This window comes from Theropithecus gelada, chromosome X (genome assembly GCF_003255815.1).
Source record: "Theropithecus gelada isolate Dixy chromosome X, Tgel_1.0, whole genome shotgun sequence".
Classification (NCBI taxonomy): domain Eukaryota; kingdom Metazoa; phylum Chordata; class Mammalia; order Primates; family Cercopithecidae; genus Theropithecus; species Theropithecus gelada.
This window is the reverse complement of record NC_037689.1, coordinates 104904707-104930659: the sequence shown is the minus strand read 5'-3', so window position 1 is coordinate 104930659 and position 25953 is coordinate 104904707. Positions and strand designations below refer to the sequence as shown.

Here is a 25953-nt window from a genome sequence, read left to right as displayed (position 1 = left end):
GCAAATGGTTGGGTGGTGAGCCAGACTGGATTCAGCCAGGGTTTTGTTTGTCTGATGAGCAGTAGAGGTGAGGGCAGACAGGGTCCTGGTGTTAGAATCACAAGATCTAGCTTCTTGTTGTGTCAGTTCTGCCTGGAACCTGTTGAGGAAGTCCTATAGCTTCTCTAGGCCCTAGTTTGTCATCTCCAAGATTTTGAGTCTCAAAGGCATGGGGACAGGAAGCCACTTTGACAAATATAGAAGACTGAAGAGCTGTTATTAGAAGCAGCCAGCTTTAATAGAAACCTCTTTGAGGGATCCTCCTAGAAGTCAAGTACTGGCTGTTCTGGAGGTACAGAAGACTCTAGGCCTTGCCAGCTGAATTTGTCTTCTGGGCATGGGGCCAACATACTCCATGGCCCAGGGACTGGGCAAGAAAGTTTAACTTAGGATCCTTACTTAATCTTCCCTAGTGGGGGGATTGGAGCTGCAGGAGAGGATTAGGAGGGTCAAGATTGACCGCAGCTCCTGACTTAACCCCTTCTCACCTGGGCACTTTCCCTGCTATTCTCCCCATCTCTTGCTCCAAGAGTCTTATGCATGGTACTCTTTATTTGGCAGTACCCTCCTAAGAGTACATGGGACAGGCACTTGGGGTTCCCAGGCTCAAGGAAGGAACTGATGTGGCCTTCTGGGGCTGATGGTGGCCACCACAGCCCTCTTCTGTCAGTCAGCCTCATTTCTCCATCTCTTGATCTCACTGCCCCTCATAAGAATCTGAGACACTTGCCCCCTTCTCTGAACCTCACTTCCAGCTGCCAAGGGCACTAGTATGTGGCCAAGCCATTCCCTCGAGGCTCTACTTTCTCAAAAGTTTGTCCTTAGTGCAGTTCATCTTTCCTTCTGCATCAATTGATTGATGGCAGTTCAGAGAATTGCAACTGGATTGAGAGATTTTCTAATTGTTTGAAAAGGAAGTTGATTTTTGTCCTGATTATCAAAGTAAAGCATTCTCACTTTAGAACACTGGAAAACACAAAAAGGCAGAATTTAGAAAACAAAAATCGCCTACAATCTCCCCAGGCAGAAGTGCTGTGAATGTTTTGGTTCCAACTTCATTTTCAGAGAGGGCACTTGAAGAGAGTAATGCCTCAGTCCAAAGAAGGAATTTCTAATGACAGACTTGCAGACCAGTGGGGGAGAGTTATTGAAGGGCTTCATGGGGAAACTTTATGACTTCACTTAGGAACCCACCTTCTGTTACCTCCCTGAGCCTTCATGCCAAGGAGGGCACTGGAACTGGCTGTGAGGGAGTGCCCCTTCTGCCCCTCCTCAGCCCCCTACACTTAGGCAGAGTGTGGCTCCCTTCCTCCAATTTTTATCCCAGTCCTTTTAACCTCCCAAACCAGAAAATATCTGATTTGGAGAGTGCTTTCTCTGGTCCTGAAGTTTTAAAGACTAGAATCTTTGTGATAGCTTTGAGGAAACAAATACCACCAACCCAACCCTCCCATACCCTTCACTCAGAAACCCAAACTGGCCCAGCCTGGCTCCACCATGGGGTGAATGGATAGTGACTAGGAAGGAAGAGTGCCCACCTCGGTGAATTTAAAAGGCAGCAACTATATCAGGATGGAGATACTTACAGGGCAGTTCTTTGCAGAGCCTTGGAGGGGGAGATGCCCCTGGAGAGGGAGAAAGGGATCCTGAGGGAGGGGAGCGAAGTACAAGGGGCCACGGGCTGAGGTGATAAAGGATTTCTAATCGTTAACCACAGCTTTGCAAAATCCATCTGCAAATCTGAGCTGTGGGTCAGAGACTTATTACAGATCAGAATTAAACCCCTGGAGGCTGGGAAAGATTGAGGTACTTTAGGAAAAAAAAAAAAAAAAAAAAAAAGGGGTTTGGTGGGTTTTGTGTGTGTGTGTTTTTTTCTGTCAAAAACTCCACTCCAGCTGGGCTTTTGTGTGGTGACCTCTGTGAACCCAGGAGAGGTCTTGTGGGGAGGGGATTTGGCCCAAGAAGGAATTCAGAACATTCCTGCTTTGAGGGTGGTGAGAGGAGGGGGCTCTGTCCTGCCAATTAGGTGTCCCTGGCTAGCAGCCCTGAAGCCCAGTGGGGAGTAAGCTGCATAAACACAGTCCTGGTGAGCCAGTGCCCAAGCAGCCCTGCATGGCCTGCAGCCGCACAGACTTTTCTACTCAGCATGATTCTCTGGCAGGCCCTCAGCCCTACCCCACCCCTAAGGTTGGTCCCAAGGCTCAAGGGCAAACATGGGTACTGTAACTTCAGACTCTGAGTTCAAAGAGCAGGTCCTACAAGGTGGAACTGAGTAGGCCAGCATAAGGACAGGGCTCTCCTTTTTACCACACACGGCAGTGCCATGCACTATGTCATTTAAGCCTCTCAAAAATGCTGTGAAGGCCAGGTGCAGTGGCTCACACCTGTAATCCCAGCACTTTGGGAGGCTGAGGCGGGTGGATCACCTGAGGTCAGGAGTTCGAAAACAGCCTGGCCAACATGGTGAAACCTCGTCTCTACTAAAAATACAAAAATTAGCTGGGCGTGGTGGCACACACCTGTAGTCCCAGCTACTGGGGAGGCTGAGGCAGGAGAATCACTTGAACCCGGGAGGCAGAGGTTGCAATGAGCTGAGATCACACCACTGCACTCCAGCCTGGGTGACAGAGTGAGACTCCGTCTCAAAAAAGCAAAGCAAACAAACAAAAATCCAAACAACAACAATAACAACAAAAACGTGCTGTGGAGTAGTAGAGTGCACTGACTGGCTTTACTCTCCCAATGCAAAAAAGCTTTCTTGTTTTTTCTAAGTAGAAAAATACTAGGTGCTATTGAAAAGAATTCAGAAAATGAACTATAAAGAAGAAAATAGAGGTCCTCATAATGCCACCAGCCAGAGATAATCATTGCTAACATTTTGATGTAGAAGATATCGATGGGATTTGTTGTATAAAATTGAATCACACTATACCTACAATTTGTGTAACCTTCCATCATTTGTAAATAACATATCATGGACCTATTTCCATGTCCATTAAAACACAGAACTACATCATTCTGTCATGGCTGCACTGCATTCTATATATAAAATATGATTTATTTGTTAACTACTAGACATTTTGTTATTTTCATTTTCACTATAACCTGGCATCTTTGCACATAATACTGACAAAGTCTTAAGAATAGAATTGCTAGGTGAAAGAGTGCATGTTTTAAAGGCCAATACAACATATTACAAAAATAGGGCAGCCGTTACTATTTCCAGATGAGGAAACCTAGGCCCAATGAGATGAAAAGAGTTGCCCAACATCCCTAGTTGAGCAGTAATAGACCTGGAATCTAGGTCTGTAGATGTCTAACTTGGCAAACTTTGCGATGTACAACACCAGCTCCCTCCCAAGGATTCCCATGTACGAATGATAAGGTCACTGTTCATTGAACACTTGCTAGGTGCCAGGCACTGTCCTGAAGTGTTTCCTATCCATAGTCTCTCTGTGCTAGTACAGAGCAGAGTGAGGCGTGGGTACCAAACCTGGCCACCTCTAGAGCTTGCCTCATAATCATTATGCTTGATTCTCTTTTTCAAGTCATATCAAAGCAAACAGTCAGATTTGTTGCCTACAGTGAACTCAGTGAAGCAAACCAGAAATCATCCTCCTTCCCAAGGCAGCCCATCCCTACCTTGCAGGTACAAATGGAGCCCTGACCCCCTGGCAGTGCTCCTGAGCAAGGGTCTCTCCAGGTCACTCCCTCTTGGCAGGCTGGGACACGCTAAAAGGGCAGCCATGCCTGAGCTCAGGCCTGGGGAGTCTTTGGGCATGAAGGCAAGCAAGGCTGAAGGGGTGGGAGGGATACCAGGCTAATCCTCTAACCAACTATGTGACCTCAGGCAAGTCTCCATTTTCTTTCTTCAGGCTTCACCCAGCCGAATTCCCAAGGCTGGGTGAATGAATGTGAATGCATTTTGACAAGTAGAAAATGCTGATTTAACACAGAATATTAGAATTTGTAGTAGAAGGGCACCTTATCAGTTCGTAGTGACTGTGCAGTTGAGGATAGGAAAAGGCAGAATCTTAGGGGCAGGTGCCAGGGCGGATGAGGAGACTGTGTTGGCAGGATGTGGTTTCCAGATTGGCAATCATTCAAGGAATGGGTTCTAACACTGTGTTTCCTTCAGGTCGGCATTGTCAGATCCTGGTGGAATCATGCCAAATATTATGACTCCTCAGTGTTGAGCCTGGGAGGTTCTTTAGTAATCCTTCTGCCAAGACCCCTGCTGAGATCCAAAGAGCTTAGATGGGTGCGGGAATGGAGAGGGGGCTAAAAGAACAGGAACAAATAGCAGTCTGAGAAAAGCAGCATTTAGTTCAGGAGAAAAGTGAGTGGGGAGAGAATAAAGGGAGGGAAATAAGGGTATGGAGAAGCGGTGGGTTGGGGAAGAGAAAAGGAGAAGAGAGAAAAAGGGTCTTTGAGGAAGAAAATCGAAGAGCGTTCTGTAGAAAGCAAGGTCCCGAAGGAGAGGGAGGAAATGATGCTATGAAAAGAGGAGTCTAGAAGGAGAAATAAGAGATTCGAAGGAAAAGGGTGCAGGGATGGACTCTGGGAGAAGAAGTTAGGGTCTAGGGCAGAGAGAGGCTTAGAGATATTTCACCCTCACTATTCCACCAAAAGAAGTTCTTGTCACAGTTACCAATGACCACATGTCACCAAATCCAACGGCCACTTTTTAGTCCTTAATTTCCATGACCTCTCTGCAACATTCAATGCCCTTGATAACCTTGTCTTTCTTGAAATGCTTTCTCCTCTTGGCCTCTGTGATAACAACACTCCTCTGGTTTTCCTCTTATCTTTCTGGGTACTTCTTCATTGGTACCTCTACCTCTGCCAGACCCTTAAATATGGGCGCTTCTCAGGAGCCTGACCTAAGTCCTCGTTTCTCACTCTGCATTCCCACTCTGGGAAGTCTCATTTATCCTCTGTGGTTTCAATTATCCTCTATCATCTGATGACTTCCAAATCATCATTTTCAGCCCAGACTTCTCTGGGCTTCAGACCTTTATATACTGGCATCTCCATTTGGATAGCTGAAAGTTGTCTCAAATGCAACATATCCAGGGCCTTGCTCTGTTGCCTGGGCTGGAATGCAGTGGCATGATCACAGCTCACAGTAACCTTGAGCTCCTGGACTGAAGCGATCCTCCTGCCTCAGCCTTCCAAGTAACTGAGACTACAAGCATGTGCCACCACGCCCAGCTAATTTTTATAATTTTTTTTTGTAGAGATGGGGTCTCACCATATTGCACAGGTTAGTCTCAAACTCCTAGGCTCAAGCCATCCTCCTGCTTCAGCCCCCCAAAGCGCTGGGATTACAGGTGTGAGTCACCATGCTCAGCCTCAAAATTGTATCCTTGATTTCCCTTTGAACTGAAACCAGTCCTCCCTCAGTCTTCTCCCTTTGAGAAAGCCAGTTGTTTAAGCCAGAAATCTCGGAGTTAGCCTTAATTCCACTGTTTTCTCTTTCTCTGACCCTCATTGTATCAGACCTGTAAGTCTTTCCCATTCTACCTCCAAAATTTAGCTCTTTCGTCCATCTGCTGGTTTCCACTTCCACTCCCCTTAGCATCATCTCTCACTGGGATGTTGCAATACCCTTCTGATTTTCCTACTTTTCCTTTTGACTTTCTACAGTCCATTCTCCACATAGTAGTATGATTTGGCCCCCACCTAGCTCTCCAAACTGGTTTCATACTACTCTCCTCACTCCCCACTCTCCCAACTGGCCTCCTTTCAGTTTCTCAAGCCTACAGTGCTCTCCCTTCCCTCTAGGCCTTTACAAGTCCTGTTCCTTCTGCCTGGAACTCTTTCTGGACCCTGACCCTACTCCACCTTCAGCTGGTTTTGTTTGGAAAACTCCTTATCCTTTAGGGCTCAGCTTAAGCATTGCTTCCCTGATTCCTGGGGTCTGTTGGTTGGATGTTTCTCCTCTGTGCTCCCAAAGCATCTTGTTATCCACCACCCCCCCAGCAATTGTCTCGGATTGCATTTGTTGTTGCTCCTGCATAGGACTGTGAATGCCTGAAGGGTTTGGCTTTCTTTTTTAAAATTTTTCTTAATTTAACTTTTATTTTAGGTTCAGGGGTATATGTGCAGGTTTGTTATGTAGGTAAACATGTGTCATGGGGATTTGTTGTGCAAATTGGGTTTGGCTTTCAATTGTTATTTTCATCACTATTCTAGTCTAATACATAGTAGGTGCACCATTGAATTGATGGGATCAGACTGAGAAGAGATTGTGGTAAGAAGGGAAACAGTAGCTGGGTCTGGGAAGAAAGGGGTCTGGGAGAAGAGGAAGGAGAGAGAAAATGATTATGTAAGGGAAAGGTGGGTGAAGAAGGTAAGTTCTGGGAAGGGAGGCAGGAGAAGGGCTCATGAAGACATGTCTGGGAGGAAAGAGAGAATAAAGGTTTGAGAGGCAATGGATAAGCAGATCTAGGAGGAGAAATGTTGAGCAAGTGCTTCCTAAGCACTAATGCATAGACTTAAGATGAAAGGAAGGGAGTGGTAGAGGATCACCAATAGGAGGAAACAAAGGCCAATGTAGCAAGATTTGTAAATTATTTAAAGCTTATTCAATTTAAAAGGCTACTTGTCATTCCGGACTTATTCTTTGAAAAGTTGGTATTAAGGTTTCTTTTGTAAAATAAGAGGTGGTAGTATTTTTCAATGCCCTTAATTACAAAATTAAAAAGTTTGACAACCATATGCTGATTCCCCCTCATATAAAAAAATTTTGTAATTGCACTGGTCCACAAAAATCCCAAATTGAGGAGACCTCTGGGAAGAGCACATTCTGTCAATGGGTCTCAACATTTTGGTCTCAGGATCACTTTACACTCTTATTTAGGAAATGATCTAAATGTCTTTCAACTAGTGAATGAATAAACTGGTACATCTGTGTAATAGAATACTACTCCACAATCAAAAGGAATGTACTATTGATACACACAGCTACATGGGTGAAACTCAAATGTGTTATGCTGAATGGAAGAAGCCAGACTCAAAAAGCTGCTTACTGTTACGTTCTATTTATATAACATTCTTGAAATGACACTACTGTAGGGATGGATAATAGATTAGTGGTTGCCAGGGGCTGGGGTGGTAGAAGGGGTTTACTACAATGGTGTAGCATAAGGAAATTATTTGGGGTTTTGAAACTCTTAATTGTTGTTACATAACTCTATGCATTTGTCAAAATTCATGGAGCTGCACACCCAAAAGAGTGAATTTTATACATCCCTCCACATTTTGTCATTCAGAACCTTAATATCTATGCAAATTTAAAAATAAACAAATAGGCCGGGCGCGGTGGCTCAAGCCTGTAATCCCAGCACTTTGGGAGGCCGAGGCGGGTGGATCACGAGGTCAGGAGATCGAGACTATCCTGGCTAACATGGTGAAACCCCGTCTCTACTAAAAATACAAAAAACTAGCCGGGCGTGGTGGCGGGCGCCTGTAGTCTCAGCTACTTGGGAGGCTGAGGCGGGAGAATGGCGTGAACCCGGGAGGCGGAGCTTGCAGTGAGCCGAGATCACGCCACTGCACTCCAGCCTGGGAGCACAGCGAGACTCCGTCTCAAAAAAAAAAAAAAAAAAAAAAAAAAAAAAAAAAAAAAAAAAACAAATAAAAGATATTAGTTAACAAATTATTGAGGACTCCAAAGGGCTTTTATTTGCCTAACCTCCAAAGGGTTATATCTATTGACATTGAATATATTTGAAATTAAAACTTACATTTTAACTATTTATATATTACTTTAAAATAAAAATTATGAACCTATTACATTATAACAAATAATATATATTTATGACAATTATAGTTTTCAAAACAAAAAAATGGCAAGAAAGTGGCATTATATTCAATTTTTGCAAATCTAATGTCTGGCTGAGCACAAGGCAGCTGGATTCTCATATCTGCTCTTGCACTCCAGCTGTTGCAATATGTGGTTTTTGGTTGAAGTGTGTGAAGAAAATCCAGCCCCACAAAGATAGGGAGGTAGAGAAGGCGGGTATTTAATAGCCTTTATAGGCAGAATTCTAAGAATGACCCCCAAATGACCCTCACCTGCTCATACATTCCCTCTCTTTTGGGAGTGTTTCTGATGAGATATCACTCCCATGTTTGTGTTAGTTATATGGCAAAGGGAAATTATCAAGGTTGTACTCACCTAATCACGGGAGTCCTTTGAAAGAGGGTTCGTGGCCGGGTGCAGTGGCTCACGCCTGTAATCCTAGCACTTTGGGAGGCTGAGGTAGGCAAATCACCTGAGCTTAGGAGTTCGAGACTCCCCTGGGCAACATGGCAAAACCCACCTCTATCAAAAATGCAAAAATTAGCTAGGCATGGTGGTGCATACCTGTAATCCCAGCTACTCGGGAGCCTGAGGCAGGAGAATCACTTGAGCCCAGGAGGTGGAGGTTGCAGTGGGCTGAGATTGCACTGCTGCACTCCAACCTGGGCCACAGAGCGAGACCCTGTCTCAAAAAAAAAAAAAAAAAAAAAAAGGTTTTCTAGTGGCAGAAAAGGAAGTCGGAAGTCAGAGAGATGCAAACTTGACTATGCTGTTGATGGTTTCCAAATGAAGAGAGCTGCGTAAGAAGGAGTGTAGGTAGCCTCTAGGAGCCACGGGCAGCCTCTGGATGATAGCTAGCAAGTCAAGGGGGCCTCAGACCCACATCCTGAAGGACCTGGATTCTGCTAACAACCTGAGTAAGCTTGTAAGGGGCCTTTTCCCCAGAGCCTCCAGATAAGAGCCCAGCTCAGCTGACCACTTCACCTCAGCCTTGTGAGATCCTAAGCAGGGAACTCAGGTGAACACACCTGGATTTCTAACCTATATAACTGCGAGATGATAAATGGGTATCATACTAAGTTGTTAAGTTTGTGGTAATTTGTTATGGCAGCAATAGAGAACTAATAAATGGTGTGGGGATTCTTGATAACTACACCTAAACTTCACAAGTGGTTTTTTCTTAATGTTTCTTTGCAATGCTGAATCTGAAACTAAACTATATCAGTGAACCTTTTGTACTCTGTTACATTAACATCTACTGGTCCGCCAGGTGCCATGGCTCACACCTGTAATCCCAGCACTTTGGGAGGCTGAGGTGGGTGGATTGTTTGAGGTAAGGAGTTCAAAACCAGCCTGGCCAATATGGCAAAACCCTGTCTGTACAAAAAATACAAAAATTAGCCAGGCATGGTGGTGTACGCCTATAGTCCCAGCTACTTGGGAAGTTGAGGCATGGAAATTGCTTGAACCTGGGAGGCGGAGGTTGCAGTGAGCCAGGATTGTGCCATTGTGCTCCAGCCTGGGCGACAGAGTGAGATTCTGTCTCAAAAAAAAAAAAAAAAAATCAATTGCACTTTGAATGGATCTGTTATCCATGCATGATTTTGTAACATCATGCATTAGTCATCTGGAAAATATCTGTCTACCCAGTTATGCAGATCTTCCCATTGTTGACTCGCTTTTTGATTGTACAATATTAAAAAATCACATTCATTAATATCCCTACTAATCTTATTAGAAAGCTCTTTAGGATATTGAGAAGCTCGCAAGTTCACAGTGGCTGATACAGGTTTTCCAAAATTTTGCTTTTTCCTTGAAAGCTTAACTTTTATCATTGACAACAAATAGTAACAGTTGTTTTCCTTGAGGTGACAGGATCATTTTGTCCATTTTTAACAAAATACTTGCCAAGCACCCAAGTTCGAATAACCACAATTTATCTGTCAATCATTCAAGTAAAAAAATAAAGTGCTCCCCAGCACTTTGGGAAGCTGAGGCAGGTGGAACGCTTGAGCCCAGGAGCTTGAGACCAGCCTGGGCAACATAGCGACACTATGTCTCTACTAAAAAAATAAAACAATTAGCTGGGCATGGTGGCACAAGCCTATAGTCCCAGCTACTTGGGAGGCTGAAGTGGGAAGATTGCTTGAGGCTGGGAGATCGAGGCTGCAGTGAGCCATGATGGCACCACTGCACTTCAGCCTGCATGACAGAGCCAGACCCCGTCTGGAAAAAAAAAAAAAAAAAAAAAAAAAAAAAGAGTTCCATAAAAAATTCGCTAGTTTAGCTTGCAAGTCAATTGTGCAAGTGCTTTTCCTCATGACAATTGCACTTCAGTATGCAAAAGTGCTTTATATATCCATATGTACTTCCTATTTTGTCACACAGATGATTACAAAGACATACTCAAAAGTTTGATATTGAATAAAAATTAATAACTTTTGCTGTTTCATTGAGACATTCTTTTTTTTTTAAAATTTATTTATTATTATTATACTTTAAGTTGTAGGGTACATGTGCATAACGTGCAGGTTTGTTACATATGTATACTTGTGCCATGTTGGTCTACTGCACCCATCAACTCGTCATTTACATCAGGTATAACTCCCAATGCAATCCCTCCCCCCTCCCCCCTCCCCATGATAGGCCCCGGTGTGTGATGTTCCCCTTCCTGAGTCCAAGTGATCTCATTGTTCAGTTCCCACCTATGAGTGAGAACATGCGGTGTTTGGTTTTCTGTTCTTGTGATAGTTTGCTAAGAATGATGGTTTCCAGCTGCATCCATGTCCCTACAAAGGACGCAAACTCATCCTTTTTTATGGCTGCATAGTATTCCATGGTGTATATGTGCCACATTTTCTTAATCCAATCTGTCACTGATGGACATTTGGGTTGATTCCAAGTCTTTGCTATTGTGAATAGTGCTGCAATAAACATACGTGTGCATGTGTCTTTATAGCAGCATAATTTATAATCCTTTGGGTATATCCCCAGTAATGGGATGGCTGGGTCATATGGTACATCTAGTTCTAGATCCTTGAGGAATCGCCATACTGTTTTCCATAATGGTTGAACTAGTTTACAATCCCACCAACAGTGTAAAAGTGTTCCTATTTCTCCACATCCTCTCCAGCACCTGTTGTTTCCTGACTTTTGAATGATCGCCATTCTAACTGGTGTGAGATGGTATCTCATTGTGGTTTTGATTTGCATTTCTCTGATGGCCAGTGATGATGAGCATTTTTTCATATGTCTGTTGGCTGTATGAATGTCTTCTTTTGAGAAATGTCTGTTCATATCCTTTGCCCACTTTTTGATGGGGTTGTTTGTTTTTTTCTTGTAAATTTGTTGGAGTTCTTTGTAGGTTCTGGATATTAGCCCTTTGTCAGATGAGTAGATTGCAAAAATTTTCTCCCATTCTGTAGGTTGCCTGTTCACTCTGATGGTAGTTTCTTTTGCTGTGCAGAAGCTCTTTAGTTTAATGAGATCCCATTTGTCAATTTTGGCTTTTGCTGCCGTTGCTTTTGGTGTTTTAGACATGAAGTCTTTGCCCATGCCTATGTCCTGAATGGTACTACCTAGGTTTTCCTCTAGGATTTTTATGGTATTAGGTCTAACATTTAAGTCTCTAATCCATCTTGAATTAATTTTCGTATAAGGAGTAAGGAAAGGATCCAGTTATATCATACTGAATGGGCAAAAACTGGAAAAATTCCCTTTGAAAACTGGCACAAGACAGGGATGCCCTCTCTCACCACTCCTATTCAACATAGTGTTGGAAGTTCTGGCTAGGGCAATTAGGCAAGAGAAAGAAATCAGGGGTATTCAGTTAGGAAAAGAAGAAGTCAAATTGTCCCTGTTTGCAGATGACATGATTGTATATTTAGAAAACCCCATTGTCTCAGCCCAAAATCTCCTTAAGCTGATAAGCAACTTCAGCAAAGTCTCAGGATACAAAATTAATGTGCAAAAATCACAAGCATTCTTATACACCAGTAACAGACAAACAGAGAGCCAAATCAGGAATGAACTTCCATTCACAATTGCTTCAAAGAGAATAAAATACCTAGGAATCCAACTTACAAGGGATGTAAAGGACCTCTTCAAGGAGAACTACAAACCACTGCTCAGTGAAATAAAAGAGGACACAAACAAATGGAAGAACATACCATGCTCATGGATAGGAAGAATCAATATCGTGAAAATGGCCATACTGCCCAAGGTAATTTATAGATTCAATGCCATCCCCATCAAGCTACCAATGAGTTTCTTCACAGAATTGGAAAAAACTGCTTTAAAGTTCATATGGAACCAAAAAAGAGCCCGCATCTCCAAGACAATCCTAAGTCAAAAGAACAAAGCTGGAGGCATCACGCTACCTGACTTCAAACTATACTACAAGGCTACAGTAACCAAAACAGCATGGTACTGGTACCAAAACAGAGATATAGACCAATGGAACAGAACAGAGTCCTCAGAAATAATACCACACATCTACAGCCATCTGATCTTTGACAAACCTGAGAAAAACAAGAAATGGGGAAAGGATTCCCTATTTAATAAATGGTGCTGGGAAAATTGGCTAGCCATAAGGAGACATTCTTAAATGAACCTGACATTTCTTCTACCAGGAATACATTGGTGACAAAGAAGAACATGAATACAATGTAGTGTCACTGCCTTGATCCATGCTAAGTCGCCAGCACTTTCACCCACCATAGCTTTTTCATCCTCAGTGCAAATGTCAACACAGCAAAAAAAGGCAAATAACGTCTTAGTACTATATGAAACGAGATCTTTTTTGTTTGTTTGTTTGTTTTTAGAGACAGGGTCTCACTCTATCGCCCAGGCTGGAGAGCAGTGGTGCAATCGTAGTTCACTACAGCCTTGAAGTTCTAGGCTCAAGTGATCCTCCCACCTCAGCCTCCTGGGTAGCTGGGATGACAGTTGTGCACCACCATGCCCCGCTAGTTTTTATTACTTTTTTTGTAGAGACAGGGTCTCATATGTTGCCCAGGCTGGTTTGGAACTCCTGGCTTCAAAAGATCCTACTGCCTTGGACTCCCAAAGTGCTGGGATTACAGGTGTGAGGCACCATGCCTGGCCCCATGAAAGCAGTTTTGACTGAACCTCCTGAATCTTAGGGGCTCCCTGGATCTTTGGACCACATTTTTAGGGCTGCTGGTCTAGGCTGAGACTGGAAGGGGAGGGAAGAGGCCTGAGAAAGAGTGGAGATGAAATTTTAATAATGCTTAGAAATGTCCTGTCAGTAGAGGAGACAGCTGGGCATGAAGAGGAGGAGAGGATTCCTAGGTTCCTTCCCAAAGGACCTCTGCTGTTGTTGTGCCCTTTCCTACTCCTGACCTGCCTTGTTCATGAGCTGTCCCAGCCAAGTCAACAGCGACCCTCTATAACTACTCGTATCCTGGGATCTTGAGTGCTCTGTCTTACGAGACCCCAATGCGAACAGAGAATCCCACCCTGGCCCATGCACCTGTCATAGCTGTCTGCCACCCTACCGTGGAGCCCCAAGGCTACTTGCTAGACTAAATCTATTAGTCTTCTCAGACCAATTACCTGTGTCAACACCATTCCATTTGCATGAAATGAATGCCTGCCATGTCCCCAGTCCTGGGCCAGGTGCTGATGGGAGGGAGGAGACGAGACTAAGCCACAGCACCTCAATACAAAGGCTTGCTTCCTATCCAAAACAGTGACTGAAAAAAGGGCTGACACCCCTACATGGGGGAAAGCTCAAATGAGAGGCCTGCAGAAGGAGGCAGATCTTAGCGTGGCTTGGAGGCTTCCTGAAGTCAGTGTGAATTCAAGGAGGACCTGGAAGGGAGGGCAGAATTTGTGTCATGGGGAAGCGAGGTGTTCTAGACTTGGAAGGGGTTAGGGGTGTGGAGATGGTCATGTGCAGGGATACTATAGTAACAAGCCTGCTGGAAGTAAGGGGGAGAACAGGGTGGAGTCAGAGGTGAGGCTTGAAAGAATAGGGAAAACGTGTAAATGCCTTTTATTCCCATCACTCATGAGCTGCCATTGCGGGTGTCTGAGCAGGATGGAAGCTATGTTCTGGGAAGCCAAATCTGGCCCAGTATGCAAAACACCTGAAAGTATGTGAGACAGAAAAGGAACACTAGCTTCCATACAGTATTTTATTTCATCCTCACTCTAGTCCTGGGAGATGGGTACTATTGTTTTCATCCCCAGGAAATTGAGGCTCAGAAATTGGTTCACTTACCCAACATTACCTGCATGGTAAAGGATCGAGGAAGGCTTCCAACCTAGGCCTACTTCTAAACCCTGTGCTCTATATAGCCACAATGTATGCAATGATGGAGGGGCAAAAGGAATAATCATAATAGTCACCATTTACTGAGTACTAACTACATGTCAGGTTTTAAGCAAAATTCATGCACTATTTCTTTTGGTCCTCACTGCAACTCTGTGAAGTAGGAACCATTATTTTTTCCCCACACCCAAGTCTAGCTGTAGGGCCCAAGCTTTTTCCACTTTAAGTTTGACTGCAAAAGTACAGGCATTAGACAAGAAGGCCCTGAGTTAGAGTAGCAGACAAACCTCTCAATAGCTCCTTGAGCCTGGGTAAATTACTTAATCTCTCCATGCCTCAGTTTTGTGCTCACCTTTATTTTTATGGCTTTTTTTGTTTTGTTTTTAGATGGAGTTTCGCTCTATCTGCCCGGGCTGGAGTGTAGTGGTGCGATCTCATTTTACTTCAACCTCCACCTCCCGGGGTTCAAGTGATTCTCCTGTTTCAGCCTCCCGAGTAGCCGGATTACAGGTGCCCCAAGCCACCATGCCCAACTAATTTTTGTATTTTTAGTAGAGACAGGGTTTCGCCATGTTGGCCAGGAGGGTCTTGAACTCCTGACCTCAGGTGATCCGTCCATCTCGGGCAGATCACCCAAAGTGCTGGGATTACAGGCATGAGCCACTGCGCCCGGCCTCTGCTCACCTTTAAATGTCAGTAATAATAGTAACTACCTCATAAGATTTTTGTGAGGAGTCAATAATAAAACAATAAAGCACTTAGCATGGTGCCTGGCACACAGTAAGCAGTCAATAGATGTGAGCTATTTTTCTTGTCATTGTTTTTGTTAGTTTCTCAGGATCCACATCCCAGGAAAATAGCTGCCACTAGTTACTAGTATCTTTTGCTTACTTAGCCAGGATCATCAGGACACCAAGACTAAAAGGACAAGAGGAAAGACCGCGCTACTGAGAATTCAGCATCGCTTCATCTTCCCAAGGTCTCAGGCCAGGCTGGGAAAAGGGGCTGTCTCAGAGAAGAAAGGATGAAGAGGCTGGCCCAAGGAGCCAGGGGAGGAGCTGGATGGAAGGACAGGACGGAGAAGGGATGGAGCCCAGCTGGGAGTGACGTTTCCAAACACCTCCCTCCTGCCCACCTTCTTCCTCAGAGCTTTGTTTTTCTAGGCTTCTGCAGTCCAAATGAGGAGCAAATGGGGAGCTGCGAGAGGTTCTGCCAAGAGAATCTGCACCACATGGGCCACAGCCCTGGCTCAAATGGTGGACCAAGCGGCGCAGGGTGTAGGAAGAGAGCTGACCCAGGAACAAACTGTTCTCCAGAGGGGACTCCCCGTCCCAGGAACCCAAGGGACTGCATATAAGAGTTGGCACATTTGGGACATTTGGACTGGAGGGCAGAGGCCCCAGGCACCATTTGCTATTTATGATTTGGAGGCGGGCCCAGGTTGGGGAGAGAAACTTCTCCTTTGCTCCTCTTTCAGAGCAGGCCCTGTGTTACTTCGGGCCTCCACCAGGCACCCTCACTGGATGTTTAGGCCTCCTGCCTTCAACCCCAGGAGCCCCAGCTTGCAAGGCAGAGGCCAGAGGGAAAGAGGAAGAGCTCCTTTCTGGAGAGGAGTTCAGAACCTGTTGCTGGAACTTTCAACCTGGCATTCAACGTTCTCCTCCCTCTGTTGCCCGCTGGCCTAGGCTCTCGCTTCCCAAGACAGCCCACTCTCCCCACTGTTCCCCAGTGGCAGGGTAGGACTGGGCAGTGGTTAGGAGCACAGAGACTCCCCGAGTTCAAATCCCAATCTTGTCACTTTTAGGTCTGTGACCCTGGGTAAGTTCCCCAGTCTCATCTTTAAAATGCAGCTTTTAATAGTATCTTCCTCACTGGGTTGTTTGTGAGACTTGAATTAATTCACGCAGAGTGCTTAGAACAATGCCTGGCATATAAATGTTTAACAAATGTTCTCTACTTATTATCCACCTCTGTGTCACTTTTCTCTGCCAGAATTGCATTTCCACCTGCTCTCTGCCTCCTTAAACCCAGTCCAGCTCAATCTCCCCCTCCTCCATGAAATCTTTGGGCAGTATCCAGTCTCTTGACCTCTGTTACACCCGGCAATGAGACCAGAACCATTTTGAGAGCAAAGGACAATGACGTGAGCAGCACTAACTAAATTAATCACAGAATAACATCTGTGCTATTCTCCTTAGTGCTATCAAACTTTTTGACTGTCACCCACAGTAAGAAATATATTTTATAGCATGGCCCAGTCCATGCATTTGGTATCAGTGTATTCATTTGATATACAATGCATTTGTATATAAACATTGCTATAGAATATGAAAAAAAATAGCCGTGGGTGTTGGGACATACCTGTGGTCCCAGCTACTTGGGAAGCTGAGGTGGAAGGATCGTTTGAGCCCAGGAAGTCAAGGCTGCAGTGAGCTGTGATCGTGCCACTGCATTCCAGCCTGGGTGACAGGGTGAGACCCTGTCTAAAAAAAAAAATAAGAAAGAAAGAAAAAAAGAAAAAAAATACACTGTCCCAAGAATGATCCTGAGCCTTCCCTCCAGAGGCCCTAAACCCTGAAAAGTTTACAGGTGAATGGCATGTTTGCGGGATGGAGATAGAGTCGAGGGAGGCTGCAGTGGACGGCGTGTGGAAGGCCTTCTGAGGCAGAAGACCAGAGAGCAGGCTGAGCTCAGATGTCAAAGGGCTTTAACTGCCACATGAAGGAGTTTGGACATTTTCTATAGGCACTGGAAGTTTTTAAGGAGAAGAAGACCATACTTGGCTATGTATTTTAGAAAGACCTCTGGGGCAGCTGTGAGGAGAATGGATTGGAAAGGCTAACTCACAGACAGGGAAAACTGAGGAAGCTCTGGTTGAGCATCCAGGTGAGAGAGGATGGATGAGGCCATAATTTAAGAAACAATTGGGAGAGTGGAGGAGTGCAGAACATGGAGGAGACAAAAGTCAGAAATGGTGAAGACTGAAATCAGCAGCCAAAGTTTTGAGCTTGAGTAACTGGGTCAATATGATGCTGGTTTCCAAGGTAGGTACAGAGGAGATTTGTCCTGGGAGAAAACAGTTCAGTTTTGGAATAAGTTTGAGATACCCATTGGGAAAATTTCAGTGGGAAACATAACTCTCATTCTTTCATTTATTCAATAAACATTTATGAGACCGACATAGATAAACTAACATTTTGTTTTGCCAAAGTAGAAACATTAAAGAAATAAAGTAACTTCCATCAGTGCCATCATTTCAAAGAACATTTTACTACCAAAAACTAGGAAGAGCATAATCTCAGAACGAAGGAGAGTCCTTTGTAAATTTTTTTTTTTTTTTTTTTTTTTGAGAGGGAGTCTCGCTTTGTTGACCAGGCTGGAGTACAGTGGCACAATCTCGGCTCACTGCAACCTCCACCTCCTGGGTTCAAACAATTCTCCTGCCTCAGCCTCCTGAGTAGCTGGGATTACAGGTGTGTGCCACCATGCCTGGCTAACGTTTGTACTTTTAGTAGAGACGGTGTTTTGCCATGTTGGCCAGGCTGGTCTTGAACTCCTGACCTCAAGAGATCTGACCGCCTCAGCCTCCCAAAGTGCTGGGATTACAGGCGTGAGTCACAGCGCCCGGCCTAACCCTTTATAATTGAAAAGATTTATTTATTGAAAAACTTTCCTAGTAAAGTTTTTTTCATTTTGCCATGAAAACATCGCTGTATAATATCAGCCTGTTTTGTGGAGTGTAATTGGAGAACCACTGATTCGAGGAATGGGCAAAGGAAGAGAGGCCAGCAAAAGAGACCATGAGGAATGGTTCCAGAGGCAGGAGGAAAACCAAGAAAGCGTGATCATGCAGGCCAAAAGAGGGGACAGTTTCAGAAATGAGGACTTGGCCAACAGTGTCTTTTGCCACCCAGAGTTCAAAGAAGTAATCAAATTTGGCAATTAGGAGGTCATTGGTGACAGAGCCCTTTCACTGAGATAATGTGGCTGGAGCCAAACTCCTTTTGGTTGAGGTGTGAGTGGGAAGCCAGGAAAAGCGGAAGTCTAGCATGTAGAGTACTTTCAATAAATTTGAGACTGAGGGAAAGAAAATAGAGGAAAGGAGGGAGGGAGGGAGAGAAAGAGATCAAGAGAGAAAGAGCAAGTTAAAGGAGCAAGAGAACACACAGTGGAGAGGGAGTTCTTGTTTTTTGGGATAACAGAGACAAGCATTTTATAATTAGGAGAGAAAGAGCTGGTATAGAGAAGCTGAACTTTCCCAAAGACAAGAAGCATAACAAATGGCTGGAGGAAGGACCCAGGAAGGAGGTGGATGAGGCCAAGGCCCAGGCGAAGGGATTAGCCTTTAACCAGAGGGGCACCTTGTCCCCTGAGAAGAGAGGGCTGGAGGGGAAGGAAGTTGGAAAGGCAGGCCAAGTTTGAGGGGGGAATGGGGCAGGGCACTGAGGTAATTCACGCTTGAAGGCCTCTGTTTTCTCAGGGAAGTAAAAGGAGAGGTTATTCCACGCAGAGAGGGGAGGGGCAGGAACATGGTAAGGAGGTGAAGGAAGCTTGGAATGTGGCCAAAGCGAAATGTGGAGGCTGGAGCTGGGGCCTTGACAAGGGAACATGCTCAAGGATGACTGAGGCGAGCTGAGATTGGTCAAGTCTGTCTTCCCTCTGGTCTTGTCTCCCTCGCTAAGCTTGAGGCAGAGTCCACGGCACTTTCCTTTCCTGTCTGTCCCTTCGTTAGGCAATGCTAACTCCAGTACTCTCAGAAAGGTCTGGAAAAGCAATCACTGGCAAAACCCAGAAGCACTATAGGGCTGTTGCGGGGAACAGAGGTAAGATCTTAATTGCTCTGATAGGCAGGTCTCCATCTTGGTTGATCCAGACCTTTTCTGCTGCCTTGCTGACCAGTTTACTCCTGTTTTGTGTTAAGTGAAAAGGAGAACAGCTAACTTTTACCCAGCAACACTTGCAGGCCTTAAATCTTACAGGCCAGGGAAAAGCCAACAAGAGGAGCCAGCGGCTTCATGTCCCACAAGCTAAATGAGGCTGAGGCAATTCCTAGGAGGTAGCAAGACACAGCCATTGTGTAGGGAGGACAAAGACCCATGGAAACAGGACTGAAGGCTCCCTGGGCTCCAGGAGAGCATGCTGGGAGCTGAGTGTAAGTGGAACCCTGAGGCCTGCTAGTCAGAGGAGTGAAGGGACTGGACAGCTCCTAATGTGAAGGGAGTGACTGAAGGAACACAAGTTGAAGATGGGAGGTGGCATGATGGGTGGCATGGTTGAGTCTGGTCAGGCATGAGCCCCGAGCTCAGGAGGAATATCTGCCTCTTAGCCCTCTCCCTCCTTCCTTCTGCTGATTCTCGGAGGCCACTTACAAGTGGAAAAGATCCTAGAGTGTGACAACAGGTATTGTGCTTCTTTCTCCTTTGCACACCATCTCCTTCCAGCCCAGTCTTTTCAGCCTGACTCCTCTGAGCCACAATCCTCCTTTCAGCCAATGATGCAGTCAGTACAAGCAAATGCTCAGCTCATGAAGGTAAATTTAGCAAGAACTCTCAGAGATTGATAGATGCTCCGGCTCCCCAGCAACCCTCTCTTTCCCCACAAGATTTCCCTCTTCAGGACCTGGGATCTAGCTTGCACTTAGAAAATTCAGGGACAGAGAGCTCTCTCCAGTCCAAGGCAGCACATTCCACTGAACTCATTTCATCTCATATAATAAACCTGTGTTTATTGAGGGCTGGGACTGTGCCAGATCCTTGGGTTAGGTGGTGACTGAGCCATTAGAAAGTTTTCCTTTGATTGAGCCAAAATGTGTCTCCCTGTAGCTTCTAGCCATGGGCCTCAGCCCTGCCTTTTGAAGTCACCCAGAACAAGTGTAATCTCATTGCAGTCTAATCTTCAGATATTTGAAAATATCTGTCATTTCACCCAGCTTTCTCTCCTCCACGGATAAACATTTCTTTCTTGGTTTATGTTTATTTTTAGTGCCTTTCCTTTTCACTACTCAAATAATATCAGTTCATTGTGGAACTTTTTAGAAAATTCAGAAAAACATAAAGTAAAAATCCACCCCACTGTTACTCCCAGAAATGACAACCCTAGCATTCTTTCTTCTCACCAGTCTTATTTTTTCTCTGCACGCTGTCCATTCTACATCTTTTTTCTTACCAAAATGGGATCATCCTTTAAGTAATATTTTAGACACTTATTTTGTTTTCACTCTTTCAATATGTTAACTTTTCCCTCATTCTTCTACCATGCCAATTTTAATATGAAATTGTGTAACTGCCCAATGATTTATCTAACCAGCTTTTAAAAGTGAGACATTTAGGTTGTTTTCAATTTTCCTTTGCTGAAAAGAACATAGTGAGACTAGAATTGGAAGTGAGGTGAAGATGAGGGGTAGGTGAACAGAGAAATGAGGAGCCCTTAAATTAGTCATGCTCTCTTACCATCTGATTTTTTTCCATTGTCTGTGTTGAAAAATTACACTTCCCAGAACATGATCATGAGCACCTGCTTGGTATTCAGTTGCAAGTATTTGCCCTAATTAATGTAACTGGTTTCCTATTATTGGACATTGAGGTTGTTTCTAATTTTCGACCATTACAAACCGGACTGTGATGAACACCCAAGAAGCTAAATCTGTGCTGGGGCTAGACACTGAGGTCAGGAGGAATATTTTTGAGACCTCTGAAGCGTAAGGTCCCTGCCAGTAGTTGTAACTAGAAGCTTTCTGGCAAAGGCCCAGAAAGCTGGCTAAGGCCGAGGACTGTGCTCAAGCCTCTGGACTTGCCCAGGTTCAGTACCCATTTATGTAGCCCCCGTCAGACAGTGTTCAGGCTGGCATGGTCCTATGGGACCACTGGGTCAGCACCCTCATCTTTCATGTGAGGGAACTGAGGCCTAGGGCTGGGGCTGGTCCTTCAGCGGCTCTGTAGTCGGGCAGAACTTTGCCTCTCCCCAGCACCCTGGCTCCTGAACTGGAAGCTGAGCTCTGAGGTTTGGAATCTCACCCAGAGGCCCTGTGAAATCCCGCCTGCTCTCCTTCACTGGGCCACTTACTGCTGAGGCTGGAGGGGGCACTTTGGCAAATGAACTGATCAGTAAGGGGCTGAGGGGCATTGAAAGAAGACTTAAGGTTTACTGTACAGGCAACTGGGCCTGCTCTGCCCAGAATGCCCCCTTTTTTCCCTAACCCAGATGATATGCTTAATGGCAGTCACCCTATATTCAGGTCCACCTGGCAAATCTATTTGAGGCTGAGCTGAAATAACAAGTGAGTCCCTCACTCTCCTTAAAGAAGTCAGCTGTCTCTTCTTGCCAGGAATTGGCTTTGTTAAAGGCCTGTCTATTCAGCCCTCTGTCCCTGACAGCTCTATGGTTTCAGGGTGCTAATGAGCTCCTCTCCTTCCCCTCTCAGGCCTTGCTACTGCCTGGGGAATTCACACAAATGGTGTGCGATTTGCCCCTTCTGTGTTTTCCTTTCTGACTTGGAGGCAAAGCAAATCCCTCACCTCCCACTGACACCATGTTTATTCAACTGGGAGAGATTTCACACCCAGGAACCCAGCTCTCCCTCCTTGAGCCCCTTCCCTAAATCTTTGTCCCTCTCCCAAATCATCCCACCCCTGTCCTCCCGGAATAATTTATAAGACCAGGCAGGGCTTATAAAAGGGTGTCCCAGGAAAAGCCAAAAGAGTGCAGAAGGTTCTGGGAAGTAGGGGACCCCACAGTCCGCCTGGCTCTGGTCCCCTAAGAATGGACTCTGCTGCCTGTGTTGCTGCTGCCACCCCTGTTCCAGCCCTGGCCCTGGCCCTAGCTCCAGACCGAGCACAAGCCCCACTGGCACTCCCTGGCCTGCTAAGCCCATCTCCCCTTCTCTCCTCTGGAAAAGAAGTAGATGGGAGTGAAAGGTAAGTTGAGCTTGGCCTTTGGCAACCTGAACTTAGGCTTGAGGGCTTCCTGAGAGAGGAAGGAAAATGAGATGTCCGGGGCACCCTGTTCTTTGTGAAGGGGAAAAGCAATGGCCTCATAGCCCTCCCTCCTCATCTCTAGCTGGAATATCTCATCTGGCTTTTCACCTCACTAATCCCGCTGGGTGGCAACAGGGGACTTGGGGACAGTGGCTGTTGCCAAAGCTGAAGGTGAAGCAGCCAGGTCTTCATAGGCCAGGTGGCTTAGTCCCCTGAGGGGGATGGGGAACTGCTATGAAACCTAGGCTTAACACAATCTAGACTGTGGCGGTGCGGAGTATGGGGAAAGAGGACCAAAGTCTAAAGAGGTCCTTGACTGGGACATTGTCTTTTTCCTGACCATGACATAAGATTTCCATTGGCTTTTTTCCTACCTCTGCAAGTACAGTGGGGAAGCAGTGGGCCCAGGAACATTTCTGGCCCTCTTCCTCAGCCCAGGAAGATGGTAGAGCTCTGAGTTCTACTTCTTGGAGCAGGAAGTAGGAGGCAAGATATTTTCCATCTAACCCCTATTCATTACTCCAAACATTTAGCCTTCAACAAACATTTACTGAAACAGCTGCTGTGTACCAGACATTGTGCTAGGTGTTGAGGATTCAGATACGATTGAACATATCTTTGAGCTTAAGAAGCCCAAAGACAAGTAAATAGACAATTACAAAACAGGATGATAAAAGCAATAACAACATTGCTGAAGCTGAGAGAAGGGGCATCTGTCCTGGAAGGGGCTCAGGAGCCTTAGGAAAGGCTTCCTGGAGCAGATGGCACCTGAGTCAAGCTTTTGGGAGGCCTCTTGTTATCTCAGGGAGTCCACCTTTCAGTCTCTTCCTCTACCGATTAATCTCTTCTCTTTGTCCCAGAGGAACTTGTCTCTGGAGGCCCTGGCTGTCTTCCACAAATGATTCCCCAAGGCAGATGAGGAAGCTGGTGGATTTGGTGAGTTCGAGCCCTTGTGACGCATGACATGCAGCCACATGCATTAACACTGACCAGGTCACTTCCCAGAGAACCCCTGACCTCAGTCCAAGGGTGCAGATCTGAGATAGCATCCTCACAGTTTTGCCAACATTTGATTCCAATAGAGAGCAGATCCAAGTTTTCTGTGGCAATTGGAAAGATGAGGAGACCAAGGCTCAGAGTGGACAAGAGATCTGGGCAGGCCCCACATCCAGTGTGGGGCAGTGCTGGTGCTTGAGGCCTGGCCTCCTGGCACCTTGCTCCAGTGCTTTCCCACCCACCCCATCTCCTTGAATCTTTGCTGCTCCAGTAGAACTCTGTCCCCTGGAGAGCCTCCAAACAGGTGCTGGAACAGAAGACGGAAGCAAACAACCCACAGGACTCTGTCTGCTTGTTTTTTAACCAGAAACAAGAGAGACCCCTTGTTGAGGGGCAGGTATTGGGGGTTGCTGGGTCCCAGAGATGTCTAAGGTCTCTTCAAGATCATTTTACCTGCAGCTTTCTGACCTCTGGTACAGACGAGGAAGTTATCTAGCCATGTACTTTGAACCACATGCTAGCTTTTGCTTTGGACAGGCTGCTGGCGGAGCAACAGCTGCTGAGGTCACCAAGGCTGAATCCAAGTTCCATCACCCTGTCAGGTAAGCTTCTGGCATCAAGCTCCAAACTTGACATAGATCCATTAGCTCTTTGAATCTTCACAAAGGTCTTGTAAAGCAGGAGAAGGGAGGGATTGCTATCTATGATCGCTGTTTCATAGAAGAGAAAGTTGGAGCCCAGAGAGGTTAAGGGACTTGGCCAAGGCTGTCTTCCCTGGAGGCATTGTTACTAATACCCAAGAATGATCCCCCATGGATGGGTCAGTGAAATAATCCTCAGTGGAAGGAGATAGGGGCCACAGGGCTGGAGAATTCTTGGCTAGAAGCCTTCTGGGGTAGGTAGCAGATGGGGTCAGAGCCATAGTTGATAGATGCTGGGGCTGGGCCCCCGCCCCCACCACTATAGGTCCATAAGGGGTTACCTTCCTGCGTGGGGCCATTTTGTAACAATTGCAGAAGGTTCTATTACAAAACTTTCTTTCTTCCTTTCCCTCTGACCTCATTGTTGCAGCCAAGAGAAGGGGTTTAGGGGCCAGCTTCTTTCTTGGCCCTACTGGCCCCTCTGCACATATGAGACCTGCCTAAGTTAGGGGCCATGTTTCTTCTCTGTCCACAGGCTCTTCTGGCCTAAATCCCACTCCTTCGACTATCTGTACAGTGCTGGGGAGATTTTACTGCAGAACTTTCCTGTCCAGGCAACCATCAACCTATATGAGGACTCAGACAACGAAGAAGAAGAGGAAGATGAAGAAGAGGAGGATGAAGAAGAGAAGTAGGAGGCTGATGAAAAGAGGCCAGAGGGTGTTGTGAGGGTACCAGGGTCCATATCCTACAGCGCCACAGCTCATCCCCCTTCCCTACCCCTAACCTATCCAAATGGAGGCAGCCAGAGCTGATTGGGATTCAATTTGTCTGGCAAGTTTCCACAGACATCAATTAGATAGAGCTTTCTGGACTGAAAATTGGGTCCTCTAACTGCCCAGCTCACCCTGGCTTACCTGACTGGCCTATAAGCCCAGGCCTCTGGCATCTCATTGTCTGGGCTGCTGTTGTGTTGACCATGGGAGGGTTCTAGGAGCTCTAGAAGAAGGAAGGCTTGCTGAAGCCTCCAGGAAGCAGAACAGGGCAGAGCATGCCCTTGCGGAGGGAAGTAGTCACTCCTCAGGCCCTTTGACTCCCCAGCCTTCCCAGGTGGGCATGTAGTCCCGTCTCTCTGTGGAAAGCCTGACTTCTGGCTTCACCTCCAGGAATACCAACAGCAGATCCATGTAAGGTTGGGGTGCCTTTTTGATGAGTCTTACAGTAAGGGAAGGGGGCGTGTAGAGAATCGGCTTCCTCTGGGGATGACCCCCATTTTGCCTGCTGTCCATTGAAGTCTGTGTGTTGGCATGAGATGAATCAGGAGAAAAATAAACTGGAGGGTGTTTTCCTTTTTCTTGGAACTGTGCTGATTTCTTAACTGAACTCTGCCCATGCTGTGAAGCCATGGGCAGAGGGTCAGAGACCAGCTCAAGGCCAATTCATTGCTTTTCCTACCTGAGGTCAGTTGACAAGTTTTTCTTCATGGGGTTGTAGGGCTGGGGACCCAGCATGGGGCCAGGCCCCCTCCATCAACTTGTGAAATCAGACTTGATTAAACTTCAAGGACGGCTTGGAAAGGAAACAAAAAGGCCCCCAAAAGGCAGCTTGAAAGTTGGGAGTAGGGATGGAGGTGAGAGGGGAAAAGTGACAGGTGCAGCCTCATCTGAGCCTCAGAGATGGCTGTGTGCATGTGGGGAGGAGGGCTACTACATCCTAGCATTTTTTCCCCTCAATTCCCTTTGTATTTACTGCAGCTCAGACCCTCATGCTTACCCTTGCTTCAATTACTCTTCGACTATTTTTTTTTTTTTTTTTGGCCTCCAGCTGTCCCTTTGTGATTCATCTTCCACACTGACCACCAGATTAGACCATATCATGCCTTTGCCAACACTTTTGGGCTTTTTTTTTTTTTTTTTTTTTTTTTTTTTGGTCACAGATCCTCTTGAGAACCTGTGGCTTCTCTACTCAGAAAAATATATGTGTTCACACCACACACACATACACACACACACACTCATACACAGTGCTATATCTTCACAAATCAAGTACTTAACTTGATATTCTAGGCCTTTCAATTGTGTGGGTTTTGCCTGTCTCTTCAGACTCATCTCTCAACTCTTGAAGTTTACACTGCCTCTCCTTGAATGTGGCATGCTCTCTAACACCTCTGTGTCCTTAACCCTGTCTGGAATGCGT

General features: G+C 45.8%; 2 protein-coding genes across 5 annotated transcripts in view; one reads left to right on the top strand and one right to left on the bottom strand.

The window, feature by feature from the left end:
* CLDN2 (claudin 2) overlaps positions 1–25105 on the bottom strand; it is a 32330-nt gene extending 7225 nt beyond the window's left edge. Inside the window, exon 1 of one of the 3 annotated variants that reach the window (XM_025372619.1) lies at positions 24675–25105. The gene's annotated coding sequence lies outside the window, so the exon portion shown is untranslated. Of the gene's footprint in view, positions 1–1625; positions 1814–3681; positions 3792–24674 lie in introns of those variants that run through there. The other 2 variants (XM_025372620.1, XM_025372618.1) reach the window with 2 other exon arrangements.
* Positions 21859–25118, top strand: RIPPLY1 (ripply transcriptional repressor 1). 2 transcript variants are annotated; one of them, XM_025372621.1, is made up of 4 exons: positions 21860–22060; positions 22981–23056; positions 23654–23718; positions 24293–25118. In XM_025372621.1, the coding sequence occupies exons 1-4, from the start codon at positions 21906–21908 to the stop codon at positions 24450–24452; spliced, it is 456 nt and encodes a 151-aa protein (XP_025228406.1). In that variant the 5' UTR covers positions 21860–21905; the 3' UTR covers positions 24453–25118. The 2 variants fall into 2 exon arrangements, with proteins under 2 accessions (XP_025228407.1, XP_025228406.1); XM_025372622.1 differs by lacking the exons at positions 22981–23056; positions 23654–23718 and having other exon boundaries at positions 21859–22060.
* The last annotated feature ends 835 nt before the right edge of the window (positions 25119–25953 follow it).

Bases quoted from the DNA above. Each gene is read 5' to 3' on its own strand.
- RIPPLY1 (XM_025372621.1), top strand. From the start codon at position 21,906: ATGGACTCTGCTGCCTGTGTTGCTGCTGCCACCCCTGTTCCAGCCCTG. The intron at 22,061-22,980 runs GTAAGTTGAGCT...TCTTTGTCCCAG, and splicing joins GAAGTAGATGGGAGTGAAAG to AGGAACTTGTCTCTGGAGGC. The intron at 23,057-23,653 runs GTGAGTTCGAGC...TGCTTTGGACAG, and splicing joins TGAGGAAGCTGGTGGATTTG to GCTGCTGGCGGAGCAACAGC.